Genomic DNA, 12,933 nt, shown 5'->3' with positions numbered 1-12,933 from the left:
AAAACTGTGCATACCACAACATATGTCTGTACTCTTACTGACAGAAGCGCTAAAATAATCAAAAGACCATGTAAAAAGGTGTTTGAGGGACTTGAGCAACATATCCTTTGCTGATTAGTCTGTATGCACACAGCAAAGCAGTATTGTAATCTCATGGCAAACATTGGCAGCAGAGTTTCCGTATTTGATGACTGACAGTGAACACATTCTGAAAGATCTGTCGGTTTCAGGAGGGTTATTAATCCCTTTCAGGACACCCTTCTGGTGTCGCTGAGACTAGCAATGGTCTGTAAGCTACAGACTAAACATTTTTGTTATTCCTGTATGGAAAACTTAATCCAGAAAAATGTATGTATTCTTGATCAATAAATAGCATGAATGTCTCAGACCATATCCAGTACTTTAACTAGTTTGCCTTACTGTGTGGCTTTTTGAGTGTATTAATCACAGTAACACTGTCAAATGCATTCAAGTCAGTTATGTGATTTCCTGAGCACCAAACTAGTTAGGATCTTCATGATGTGCAAGGTATTTTTCTTTGTTTCAAGGAACAAGGTTTATTGCTGAACTGGTCTACTAGATGTGGCACCTTTTAATTCCAGTTACAATGTATCTAAAAACAGTCTCACAGGGTAGTTAAAGTTCTTGAGTCAAAATGAAAGGAGAGCACAATATCAGGTTTTCTTCTAAATTGTTTGTGTCATTTGCTTTTAATCTTGCATGCATAGAATGCATGAGAAGTATACCACTGGAGAAAATAACTTTTACCAAAGATTGCTTTGTGGTTAGCATACCTCCACAAAGTGTTTGGTCAGTCATTTAGAATGATAACATACGTGATACAGGGTCCGAATTAGTTGAATATGGCAGGTGCAAAAGAAGCCTGTGATGGCATAAATTTAGTGACCAGTGAGGACCCTTACAGTTGGTGTTCCTAGGAGCTCTAATTCCACGGGTACCAGTAGATAATACTAAGTCTTGTAGTAGCTTACTTAAATTTTGATTGGAAGAACTTGTACATGTTTTAACCACTTTAATCTGTGTGTGTTTTTGTTGCAGTTATGGGTGAAAATAGTTGATGGAGACATTGAAGACTCTACACGTTCAGATCTCTATGAATATATAGTCGACTTCCTTACATTCTGCTCAGACCAGGATCTAGTGTGGAAATACTTTGAATGGGTTTTACAGAAAAATGAAGAGGTTTGTAATTAGTGTACTTCTCAATGAATATCAGTATTTCTCTGCAGTGCTGTTTGGGTGTTCAGTAACATTGTTCCATCTTGATAGCTATTTGGACCATTTTTGTAGACTATTTAATGCCAGTTAAATAGTGATCAACAGAAGAAAACTTCCAGGTTTTTCAGTTCTTTTAAGCCCCTCTCTTAACAACTGCTAGTGATAATTGCCTTTTTTTCTTGAAAACACAGTTTAGGTGATTCTATACAATGAAAGCTACAGCATGCCTCTACTATGCTCTTGTGAGACCTCACTTGGAGTATTATGTGCAGTTCTGGTGTCCTCAACATAAAAAGGACATGGAACTGTTGGAACAAGTCCAGAGGAGGGCCATGAGGATGATCAGGGGACTGGAGCACCTCCTGTATGGCCCAACAGGCTGAGGAAGTTAGGGCTGTTCAGCCTGGAGAAGAGAAGGCTGCGTGGAGACCTCATAGCAGCCTTCCAGTATCTGAAGGGGGCCTATAGAGATGCTGGGGAGGGACTCTTCATTAGGGACTGTAGTGACAGGACAAGGAGTAATGTTTGAACTTAAACAGGGGAAGTTTGGATTGGATATAAGGAAGAAATTCTTTGCTGTAAGGGTGGTGAGGCACTGGAATGGGTTGCCCAGGGAAGTTGTGAATGCTCTATCCCTGACGGTGTTCAAGGCCAGGTTGGACAGAGCCTTGGATGACATGGTTTAGTGTGTGTTGTCTCTGCCCATGGCAGGGGGGTTGGAACTCGATGATCTTAAGGTCCCTTCCAACCCTAACTGTTCTATGATTCTGTGTCTTCATTTTTTTTTTCATGTTAGGCAAAATAATTTTCAGATCTTAAAAAAAAAAAAAAAAAATATTATGGGGGTGGGGAAAGAAAATTGCTTAATAGGTTAACTGTTGCTGCTGTGGTTTTTTTGGTTTGTTTGTTTTTTAAAGGATTCCAGGGACAGGTGATGTCTCTGTATGCTGGGATGTGGAATAAATAGCCTTCATTCAACATGTATGAGACCTCATCGCTACAAGAGTTCATTTAATCCACCAGAATTAAAAAGTTACTTTGTAGCATCCATTAGTGTGGTATGCTGTTAAATGGGATGTCTGTTGCTGTATCAGGCAACCTGTGCAGCTAGAACTCATCACAACCTGATTTGTTTTAATTTAAAGCTCAGTTATTCCATGCAATGACAAGTTTCTGAGCTTTTAGTTTGGTCATAACAGAAGTCTCTTGCTCTGTATATATAATCATATTTAATAAGGCTGTAAGCATTCTGGTCTCTGACTTGCACTTTCTTGCTGCAAAGGCTGAAGTCTCGTTCTGCTGTTATGCAGATCTGTTCAGTACTTTTTGTGCCCAACACAAAGTTTATAGGCTGGATAATGTATAGACTATGAATTGGGGTAGTGGAGATAGGAGTGAGTAAGATCATGATAAGCTCCTATTAGTGTAATCTTGGTGGTATTGTGTTGGGCAGGGGTTTGTGGTGTTTATCTTCCTGAATAATGTGCTAACCAATCTGTTAGTGCGATTAAATAAATATTTAAAAAAAATGTAATAAAGTGGTTGCTACTAAATGCAATTCTTTCTAGGTTGGTGTACAGATTTTCACTAAAAGGCCTTTGGAAGAACAGGAGAAAAACAACATTAATCCAGATGATATCATCAGTTGCCTTAACAAATATCCTAAAGCACGTGTTAAATATCTAGAATATCTGGTATTGGAAAGGAGAATAGAGGTGAGTCCTACAAGAATACTTAAAGTAGGCATAAGATTCAGAATGCAGACTGAACAATTATGATAAAAAGCCATAATCTAGAAGCAATAAGCATAATTTGAAGGTTTTGGGATGTACTCAGAGTAGGGTAGGATTGGCTTTAAGATTAAAGTAGATGAGAAGCAGATATCTGCATTATTTTTAACTTTTCATCTCTCGTGATGGCAATACAGTTGCTTACTTCCCCTCAGAGGTTTGGATTTGGGTTTTATTTTTCAATATCTGATTATTGCATACTTGTGTGTTTCACCAGTGAGGCTCAAACCTCCATCTGGTAGGGCCATGGAAAAATGGTTGAGCAACTGCTAATCCTATTGCACTACGGCAGCAATACACTAAACTTGCTAATTCAGTTGTTTACTACTAGGTATGTTTTATTCTGTCCTTCTGGAGAAGTTTGAGCAACTAGTGATAGAAGTAAACCATTCACCTCTCATTGCAGAATTCCAAACTGCTCTAGATTTTGCATGTCAAAAGATGTTAACAAGTCATAAGTGGCATGTATTCTACCGTATAGAAGCAGCCAAACATTTTGGTGCTTGCCTATGGGACATTTTAAACATTGGGAAAGTTACTGCAAATAAAGCACGGAAATTAACATTAAAAGAACTTGGCAGAACTGATGACCAGTTCACTAATTTACATTTTTTTTTTTAAATACATATGCTAGATCAGTGGTTCCATTCGGTTGCTATTGCAAATATGTCAAGGTTTGGGACATGGTGGGTGAATGTACTAGTTTTCCATGTCACGAATATTTTTTAATAACTTTTTGAGTCAAGCATGTACAGTTCCTTGTAGAATATTTGTAATAAAAATAATTTATAATTAAATTTGTCTGCTAGTAAAGGCTGGGCTATAAATTGATTTGGTCTTTAGAAAGTCCTAGTTTTATTATGAATGCTTTAGTGAGAATGTTTTGAACAGTCAAATCATAACTTGTTTTGATGAATATTGGGAAGTGAATAACACAAAAAGCACTGTACCTTCAGAGTGCTTGTCTGCCTCTGCTGGCTTTCTCAGTTATTATAGCAGAAATTGAAAAGGGCAAAGAGCATACCTGAATATGAGGAAGAATTAATTAGATCAAAGTTACTCATTTTACAAGGGAAACAAAAGGAGAAGACACAGTGGAGATCATACTTGTATTCAGAGGAGAGAGATCTGCTTGACTGTATCTACTTTCATTAGGTGAACTTTTGAAAGGAAATAATTTTGGGACAAGAAAAGCTACCTATAGAGCTTGTTTCTTGAAGGTGAAGAGGGGGTTAGGAATAAGATATTTTATACCTACATTTTGAAAATAGCCGTATTAGTGAAATAGAGAATCCCATACTATAGGTATAGTGTATCTTGTGAAGCTGGGCTGAGTAAGTTGTCTATCTGCATGAACAAAAGACTTTGAGTAACTCTAAAATATTTTTCTATATAATTATGTAAATATTCATTGTTGTTACTGGTGGAGAGAAGGGATTGTCTTTTTTAAACTAAGCTAACAGTTCTTTTCATCTGTAGAAGGAAAAGTACCATACTCATCTAGCTGTCTTGTACTTGGAGGCAATACTTCAGCTAAAATCTGTGACCACAGATAATTGTACAGAAGCAACTGAACTGCTGCTTAAACTACGCAGTCTTCTTCAGAAATCTGATCTTTATAGAGTTCACTTTATTTTGGGTAAGATGTATGTTGTCTGTTGTAAATGCTCTGTGTCAGTTCTAGCAGGAAACAAAATTAAGTCCTCATAAGGATAGAAAACTAAAAGATCTGGGGTATCTAGGTGTACTAGATTGATAGGATTACCAGCTCTATTTCTAACAGATGCAAGCTAATTCTAAAGGTGTATCTGTTAGTGTTGTGTTTGGTCTCCCACAGTTCATGCAGTATAAAAGGTATGTTTGTCACTGCACCAAAGACAGAATACCATAACTAGCTAGAAAAAATATCTTCATACAATTTTCTTAATCTGTAGTCAGTTTCTTTTCCGTGATGAGCGTGTTACTTGTAACAGTCTTTTGCAAATGGAGGACTTATAAATTTAGTCAAGCAGCCTGTCTCAGTGAACTGAAACACAGCTTTGATGAATCTGATTACCAAGGATTTGTTTGTTGTCCATAACCCACTCTCACCCCAGAAGGTGGGGTTAATGCCAAACAAAACCACGAGCATCTTCTTGAGTCAAAAATGCAACATATGCTTTACTGTTGGTATAAGGCCAGAAACAATTGAGCAATTTTTTTTTCCCTGGCCAGTGCTTATAATGCCTAATTTTTAAGGTTTCATCCACTGCAACAGTGGATGAAAGAGAAATGACTTGTTATTGTACTGAAAGATCTGAAATGTTTCTCCCAAATTTCATGGAAAAATCCAGTGGAAGTGGAAATAAAAATAGCTGAGTAACAACTGAAATAATTTACTAATGTTTAATGTCCCCTTGCCTTTCCAGTCAGCAAAACGTTGCGACAGATAATGTACCAGTATAACAGCATCATTGAAACTCTTGCTCTTTTTCATCTTTTCATTCTTAACCAGATTTTTAAGGGCAAGAGTTACAACATGGATTATGCTCTTGAAATCCATGTACTCCAAAACACAGGATTTCTTACATGACAATTCTTACCTTACACGAAGCTGAGATCAGCGCACATTACTTTGTTCCTTCTTGATAACCAATATATTTTGGGGAGAAAAACATTTTATTTCCATACTTTTTGTAGAGGCCCATGCAAAATCTTTATCACCTTTACTGTAAGTTGAGGATTTTCTAATTTATCTTGAAATCCCAGATGAACTTGCCATTCCCCCTGCCTGTTGCTGAGACTTCACCTTTGAACTGTCAGACTGGATTAAGGGTTTGTTGTGTGCTTTTCTTAAAGCAAGGTACTATTTGAGCTTTGTCTTCTGTGGACTTCAAACTATTTTGTTATTTTCTATGATGTGCAAAGCAGAGGTTAAAAAGTTTGCAGCTTCATCTTAGTTTATCATACATGGTAGCAGCATGTGCAGAAAAGTGCAAGACTGACATGCTAGAATTTAAAAGATACGAGTGGCATTAGTTTTACAACTGTTACTTAGTAATCTCTTTTACCCATATTTTTGTGTTGCTCTTTTGTGTGGGATGCTTCCATATATCTAGGCATTCTTGTGCTTATAAAAATCTATTCTCTTTATAGCTGCCAGCACCCCTGCAAAAATAGCAGGAGTTTTGTCTGTGGGCTTGTTTGCATTGACTGTGAGAGGGAGTAGTTGTCTACTCCACTGAGTAAATATTGCCTTGTTTTTCATTTAACAGACAAAATCCAGGGCACAGACCTTCATATGGAAAATGCAATTTTATATGGAAAACTAGAAGAACACGAGAAGGCTTTGCATATCCTTGTCCACGAGTTAAAGGACTACCATGCTGCTGAAGAATACTGTATATGGAACTCTGAGAACAGAGACATGCAGTACAGACGGAGGCTTTTCCATATGTTGCTGTCAGTGTATCTAAATCCAGGCACTTCGGATTGTGCACTAATCATGGCTGCTGTGGACCTCTTGAATAACCATGCTGCTGAATTTGATGCGAGTCTAGTTTTGCAGGTGGTGCCTGACAGCTGGTCAGTGCAGCTCCTCTCCCCGTTCTTGGCTGGAGCAGTGAGGCAAAGCATTCATACAAAAAGAATGACTCAGGCTGCGCTTGGATTAGCACAAGCTGAAAACTTAATTTACAAATACGAGAAGGTAGGTTGCTTAGAAGCTTTATAGTTAAATCCTTTGATATGTGATAATGAGAAGAGAAGTTTGAAGAATTTGAGGTGGTGCTTGGTCTCTTCTCCCAAGTCACAAGTGGCAGTACAAGAGCTAATGGCCTCAAGCTGCACCAGGGGAGGTTTAGATTGGATATTAGGAAAAAGTCTTCATCGAGATGGTGATCAGGTGTTGGAACAGGCTGCCTAGGGAAATGGTGAAATCGCTATCCCTGTTAGAATTCAGAAAACATGAAGATGAGGTCCTCAGTGACATGGTTTAGTGGAGGACTTGGCAGTCCTGGGGTAATGGTTGGATTTGATCTTAAAGGTCTTTTTCAACCTAGTTGATTCTACGATTCTATGAATTAGGCCAAAGTTGTCTTCGTGTCCTTGGCAAATATTGCACTTATTAACTTTTTTTACCATGACTGCTACATTCAGATTTAATTTTATGCTTTCTCTGTAAAACAAAATGGAAGGTGGGGCCTTGAAATAGGGAGAGCTTTGGTGAACTTTTGCGTTAAATGAAAGTGAATCTGGGATTTATCGATTAACAGAGTTCTTGCAGAAACTTTAACAAATGTGAGCTAGCTTTTTTTCACTAGGATTGAGACCTGTAAGAACTTGAAACAAAGTTTACTCAGGTACTTGTTGGTAGCTTTTGTTAGTGAGAAATTCACTTATGAAACTTTCTTCCATTCCTAGCTCGAACTTTGTTGAACAAAGCTCCCAGCAGATTCTTAAATCCATTTAGTTTTAACAATGGTATATCTGGCAGAATCTGTCTCAAATAAAAGTGCATCAGTGCTGAGTTTGTGTGGAGCTGTCCTGTGACCTTGTTTAGGAAGCTGCCTCAGGTTTGCAGTTGCATTAGATGTGTGAGTGCTTTTCTTTATTAAACAGAGAAGAAAAATAAGGGGAAAATAAAAAAAGTAGTATATAAGGGGAAGCATGAAAATGAATTACTATCAATGCGGAAACTGAATTCAAGTTAAATAGTTCGAACTATTCCTACTACCTTTATCATTGACCATGTCTGACCATTTGGTACAGATGAAATTACATACCTTTATAATTTACCTTCCTTTCTTGTTAGACTCATGTTTGGATTTTTTTCCCTTTTTAGGTTAAACAAAGAGGAACTCCAATTCTTCTTTCGGACAAAAAGGTCTGTCAGGTGTGCCAAAATACTTTCTGCGAGCCTGTCTTTGTAAGATACCCAAATGGGGGTATGGTGCACACACACTGTGCTACAAACAGACATCCGAATTCAAACATGACTCATCACTCTTCCAGCTCCAGCAATCAGACTTGAAATATGTTCTGGTCCCAGTGGTTCCCAGGACTTACACCCCATAGAAAGTGGGTTGGAAAAAAGAACAAAGTGCAGCTACTTTAAGTATAAATCAAGATGAACACCGAGTCTTTGGGTTAATGGGAAAACTTCCAGTAAATATGAACTATCACCACTTATCTTTTTAATTTCTAATGAATGTAGATAGAAGAAAATTCACTACCAGAAATGGAGAGGTGCATATGTAGGCTCTTCTGTATATAGTAATAAACAGTTAAAGAAAATGAGCCTTCCCTTCACAATAAGGGTGAATGTTACGGAGACAAGGCAAACAGTTATTTTAAGAAATGTCACTTTGCACTGAACGTGGTGTTGATAAGTTTGTAGAGGTGGAGATGGCATCTATTGGAGTTGGGATTCTTGGAACATTGTGACAAAACTGGCATCATGCAGCTTACTATCAAGACGAAAATGTGCATTGGTTATAACATTCGCTGCAGCATATCCTCTTTTGGGCTGGATTCTCTTCCCCAGGATCACATTATGAACTTGATTTTTGCTCTACAAATCGTTGGCTTTTGATGCACTTTTCAGTACTTCCCCTCTCTCCTCTGCTATATAGGATTTAAATGTAAGCACTGGCCCATTAGGTTTCTACTCCTACAGTTACTGTAAAAAAAAAAAAGTGGAAACTAATAGCCTCAGTCACACAGCTGTGCTTGGAAGATAAAAAGAGGTCAGATTATCTGGTCAGATTGTAGTCACTTTTATATGGGGGAAGAGACCTTAACTTTAATATTGATTTATTTATTAATATGCAAATATACTGTACATACAGTTGAATAAATTGATCTTATATCGTTCTAGAGTTTCTTTTGAGGCTAAAGATGTGCCTGATAGATAAGTGTACAGGTTATGTGCTAAATGTTGGCTATAACATGACTTAGGCAGATGGGAACTCCACACGAACAGGTTTTTATAACTTGTGGATGACTTTGTGCAATCAGAATAATGGAAAGAAAGTATAATTGGGAAGAAATCTACAAAGGTGTATTACAGAGAGGTACTGGATTTATTATATTCTGCAAAACATCCTGTAAACAGAAGTTTTTCAAATAACAACAAAACCACTTTAACTTCCCTGATAAGTATTGACATTGCTATTTAACCATTTTAAAGCTTCCCACAAGAGAGGTTAAAAAATGATGACTTTAAATAAAAGTATTTCAAAGTCAAAGCATTTATTCTAATCCTGCAAAGCTCTAATAAATACCAAGGTTACTGATAGCATGCAGTTGACTTAGTACAGTTGCTCCCTGTTTCAGCTTTCCAAATCAGAGTGGAGACTTTCAGAAAAACGAGGTATCTTCTAGATGCAGTTTTGGAAGAGGTCTCCTGTTACAGAAAGGTTGGCTTATGAAACAGCTTTGTAAGGATAGTGCTGCCTCCAGGAAGGGGCAACCAGACTACGTCCAGGGGAAAAAAAATATCCACTTTTTTGTTGAAGCAAAAGACCTTTGGATCGTTCTCTTTACTGAGTTTGAAAGTAGAAAAGCGTAGTTGTTGTGTTGGGTTTTAAAAAATCACATAAAATCCAAGTAAAGAGTATTAGTGCTTTCTACTAAGACGTGTAAGAAATGTTTAGTGAAATGCACCTTCAAAAAAGACAAATTCTCCTGTGGCACTTGTATGAGAAAATTCTTCTGTATATTGTATTCATGGTTTTCAGACTTTGTGTATACAGTGGGCAATGATGACAGACAAATTTGTAGTCCCCTGTCCTCAAAATCCTGATAGAGAGGAAGTGTTTTTACAAAGATATGATAAGCCTTTTGTGTGCAATAGCATACAGTAGAAATGCTTTCTTTTGCTGCATGCATCCCCAGTCTGCTCTTCTTCTGTCTAATAAGGAGGTACTAAGCCAAAGACCACTCTTCATGATTAAGACTAATTCTAGCCACTAGGTAGTGATGAACTTAATCTTGTCAACTAGTGTTGCAATAGAATAGAGATCATACCATTCCAGGCCACATCGTAACATTGTAATTGTTGTTGCATGAAAAGGTATATCTGTAAAAGATTAGCCAGTTCTTTATTAATATTCAACACTTTTCAGGTTTGTACTTTGGCTCAAATCCTGCAGTAACAATAACTGTACATACAAAACATACAGAAATCACAGCAATGCAAGGTAGCATACTTGCGCTCATAGATGACCAAAAGGATGTTAAAGTTGGAGGATTTAATTCTTTTAGCCCACCAGAAATGTGGACTGGAAAAACATTGACATTTGAGGCATGCATTGTTACCCATTTCTTTGTTACATTTCATACTAGAATTCATTTGGATGAATTAATACAGAAGTCCTGTGGTAACGAAAGATAAAGCCCACATGTGAGCCTGAGGTAGAGCAAAGAGCTCAGCAGGATGGTGGCAGATAGAAGATGCTCTTCCAAGTGTGCATGCAGCACTTGAGCAATTAGGATGATACTCGACCAGAAGAGATATCAGCCTTCATCAGAGTGGCACATGGTATGCCGTACTCTATCACCAGGAAATTTATGAAAGTTCTGCATTCAAATTTCCTAAGGTAGGACAATTACAACATGCCTTTTGGGTAGGAGAACCTCATATTGGAGAACCTGAGTTCATTCCTCCTTTCATTTAGGGACTGTCAGTTTGCTCTTTCTCATTGTATGTACCTGAAGTCCTGGGACAGCATTGCTACTGGGGTAAGTTCTTTGTATGGCTGCAGCAGCAAGGAGGGAATGAGTGGTAATCCAGTTGTTAATTGCTGACTGTATACATAGAGGAGGAAAGTCAGGAAAGAGGGATCTTTCTTTCACCATCCTTATAGTTTGGAAATTAAATGGGTTCTGGAAGTGCCAACGTGATGCAGTCTTTCTCTTCATTTAGGAAATGTGTCTTAAACCTGCCTTTAGAGAGAGGAGATTCTGACAGACTATTTCTTCTTAATTTAGCTCTTGCTAAATTATTTGTGTTTGTAATTCATCTCTCAATTTATATTTATTTTTTTTCTCCCCATAAGAGGCTCCTCCAACTTCAAAAGCGTGAAAAACAAAACAGTAGTGCAGATTTTTTTTGTTTTAATGGGACAGTGTCTGTGATTCAGGACATGATAAATGAGATTAGTCTCGCACACATGCTTTTGCAGATATTGAGGAATGTTTCCTTGGCATGTAACCTCTAATTACAGAACTACTGCAGCTCTGACTTTTTTAGCATTCTCCATTACAGTTGCTGTTACATACAAAAAGCACTTGTTAAATCCTTTTCATATCTCCACACTTCCTTACATAAAAATTACCTGTGCTGTGTATATGTCATGGTTTGCAGTTTTCCCACTCTCTAAGTCAAAAAAAGAAAATTACTAATGAGAAAAAGTTGTCCAGAATACTCAAAGTGGAGAAAATAAGCAATTGGGTTTTGTTACACAGAGAGCACCAGAGCAGCCTCTGAACTGACTTCTTTACGCAGCCCTTACCATGGTGGCTCAGGTCTGCACTGGAGTCTGGGTTACAATGAGAACCTCTCTCTTGATTCCCCCTGCTTCCAGTTTCAAAAAACTTCCCAACCTTTCTTACCTAATAAATGTCACTCTTTGAGCACGTAAGTGACATGGGTTTAAATGTTCTGGGTGGACTCCTAAGTACATCTGTCTTCAATAAATTGTCGCTTTATTACATCAACTACATGAAACCCTACTGGCGTCAACTGTGGAAAGGTGGTAGTAAGGATGGAGTATACATGTTCTTCCAGACCTTCATTATGTGTTTGAACACAAAAGCATTATCCAGACTGCTAAATCTTTATAACAATGCCTGTGCTTTACAGGACTCTTATCCTGAATGACATTTAAAAAATACTTTATACTATTGTATCAAGAAGTAACCTTTTATTCTATTGTTTTTCCCCATTTGCTGCAGTCTCTATTCAGCTCTAAGCATTTTATTAACATCCTGCTGTTTATAATAGGCAGCAGTGAACACATTTCCATTGTGAGCTCTTCTCCTCTTGCCTGTATTTACTAATTAATTTTTCTCTTGCTGTAAAACACTTTAGGCTTATGCCTTGTGAACACTGATAATTAAATGTGCTGCTACTTTTAAAGGGAAAAGAAGTTAATGACATTCTGTAATGTCTGATTGATTACAAAACTGAAGTTCCCCTGCAGTAAATTTGTTCAGATGGAAATTTTTACCATTAATGCTTTCTGACTTGATGGCTCTGTTGGTGAACATATGCAGCAGTATGTGGAATGTACAAATGTATAAATATGTTGATTTTTAATAAAAAAATCTTTTAATTATGTTTCTGTCATTCATTCCTAGGTGTATAAACCCTGGGATGTGCATGGCCAAGTGAAGGAGAAAGATTCTTGTGGTAATTAGAGGATCCCTTTGGGTGACTGACAGAGGTGGTCAGATGGAAAGGCTGAATTAAGCAAGTGCAGGATGTTAATGGAGATAAACAGGTGTGCTTAAGAACTAAGGAATTTTACCTTGGGGAAGAAGTCTTACTTTGTTTTACCTCTTCCTTGGCCGAATCTGGGGTCTTACAGATTTACAGTGGCTGTGTTCCAGATTTGAAAGATCTGAGTCTTGATCTGCCCCTGTTGCAGCTGATGCAATCCCCTCCATGTTTAAAGCAGACAGTTACATGAGAGGTCTAATTAGTGATGGGTGCATGGACATCCTGGAGCAATGCAAACAGAAGTACTAAAACATTTTGAGGGGAAGACTGTGAAACAGGGCTGGTGTTGATTTGGGAGCATGGGCTGGTACTTGACAGAGGTGAAAGCATCATAAGCATTAGCAATGCTGTGGTCATCTTCTGGATACTGAAGGCAGGTTGTGCACTGTGTACTTGGGGAACTGGCAGGATAAAAATCCA

At 37.8% G+C, this 12,933-nt stretch overlaps 1 protein-coding gene across 1 annotated transcript in view; it reads left to right on the top strand.

Annotated features, from left to right (window-relative positions):
* The window catches only part of TGFBRAP1 (transforming growth factor beta receptor associated protein 1), a 36,391-nt gene extending 24,042 nt beyond the window's left edge, over window positions 1–12,349 (top strand). Inside the window, exons 8-12 of the mRNA XM_065677789.1 lie at window positions 1,060–1,203; window positions 2,808–2,954; window positions 4,509–4,668; window positions 6,284–6,717; window positions 7,852–12,349. Coding sequence (XP_065533861.1) covers window positions 1,060–1,203; window positions 2,808–2,954; window positions 4,509–4,668; window positions 6,284–6,717; window positions 7,852–8,040 — 1,074 coding nt within the window. The 3' untranslated portion in view covers window positions 8,041–12,349. The remainder of the gene's footprint in view (window positions 1–1,059; window positions 1,204–2,807; window positions 2,955–4,508; window positions 4,669–6,283; window positions 6,718–7,851) is intronic.
* Window positions 12,350–12,933: the final 584 nt, after the last annotated feature.

This window comes from Lathamus discolor, chromosome 4 (genome assembly GCF_037157495.1).
Source record: "Lathamus discolor isolate bLatDis1 chromosome 4, bLatDis1.hap1, whole genome shotgun sequence".
Taxonomy (NCBI): Eukaryota; Metazoa; Chordata; class Aves; order Psittaciformes; family Psittacidae; genus Lathamus; species Lathamus discolor.
This window is presented reverse-complemented; position numbering and strand designations above follow the sequence as displayed.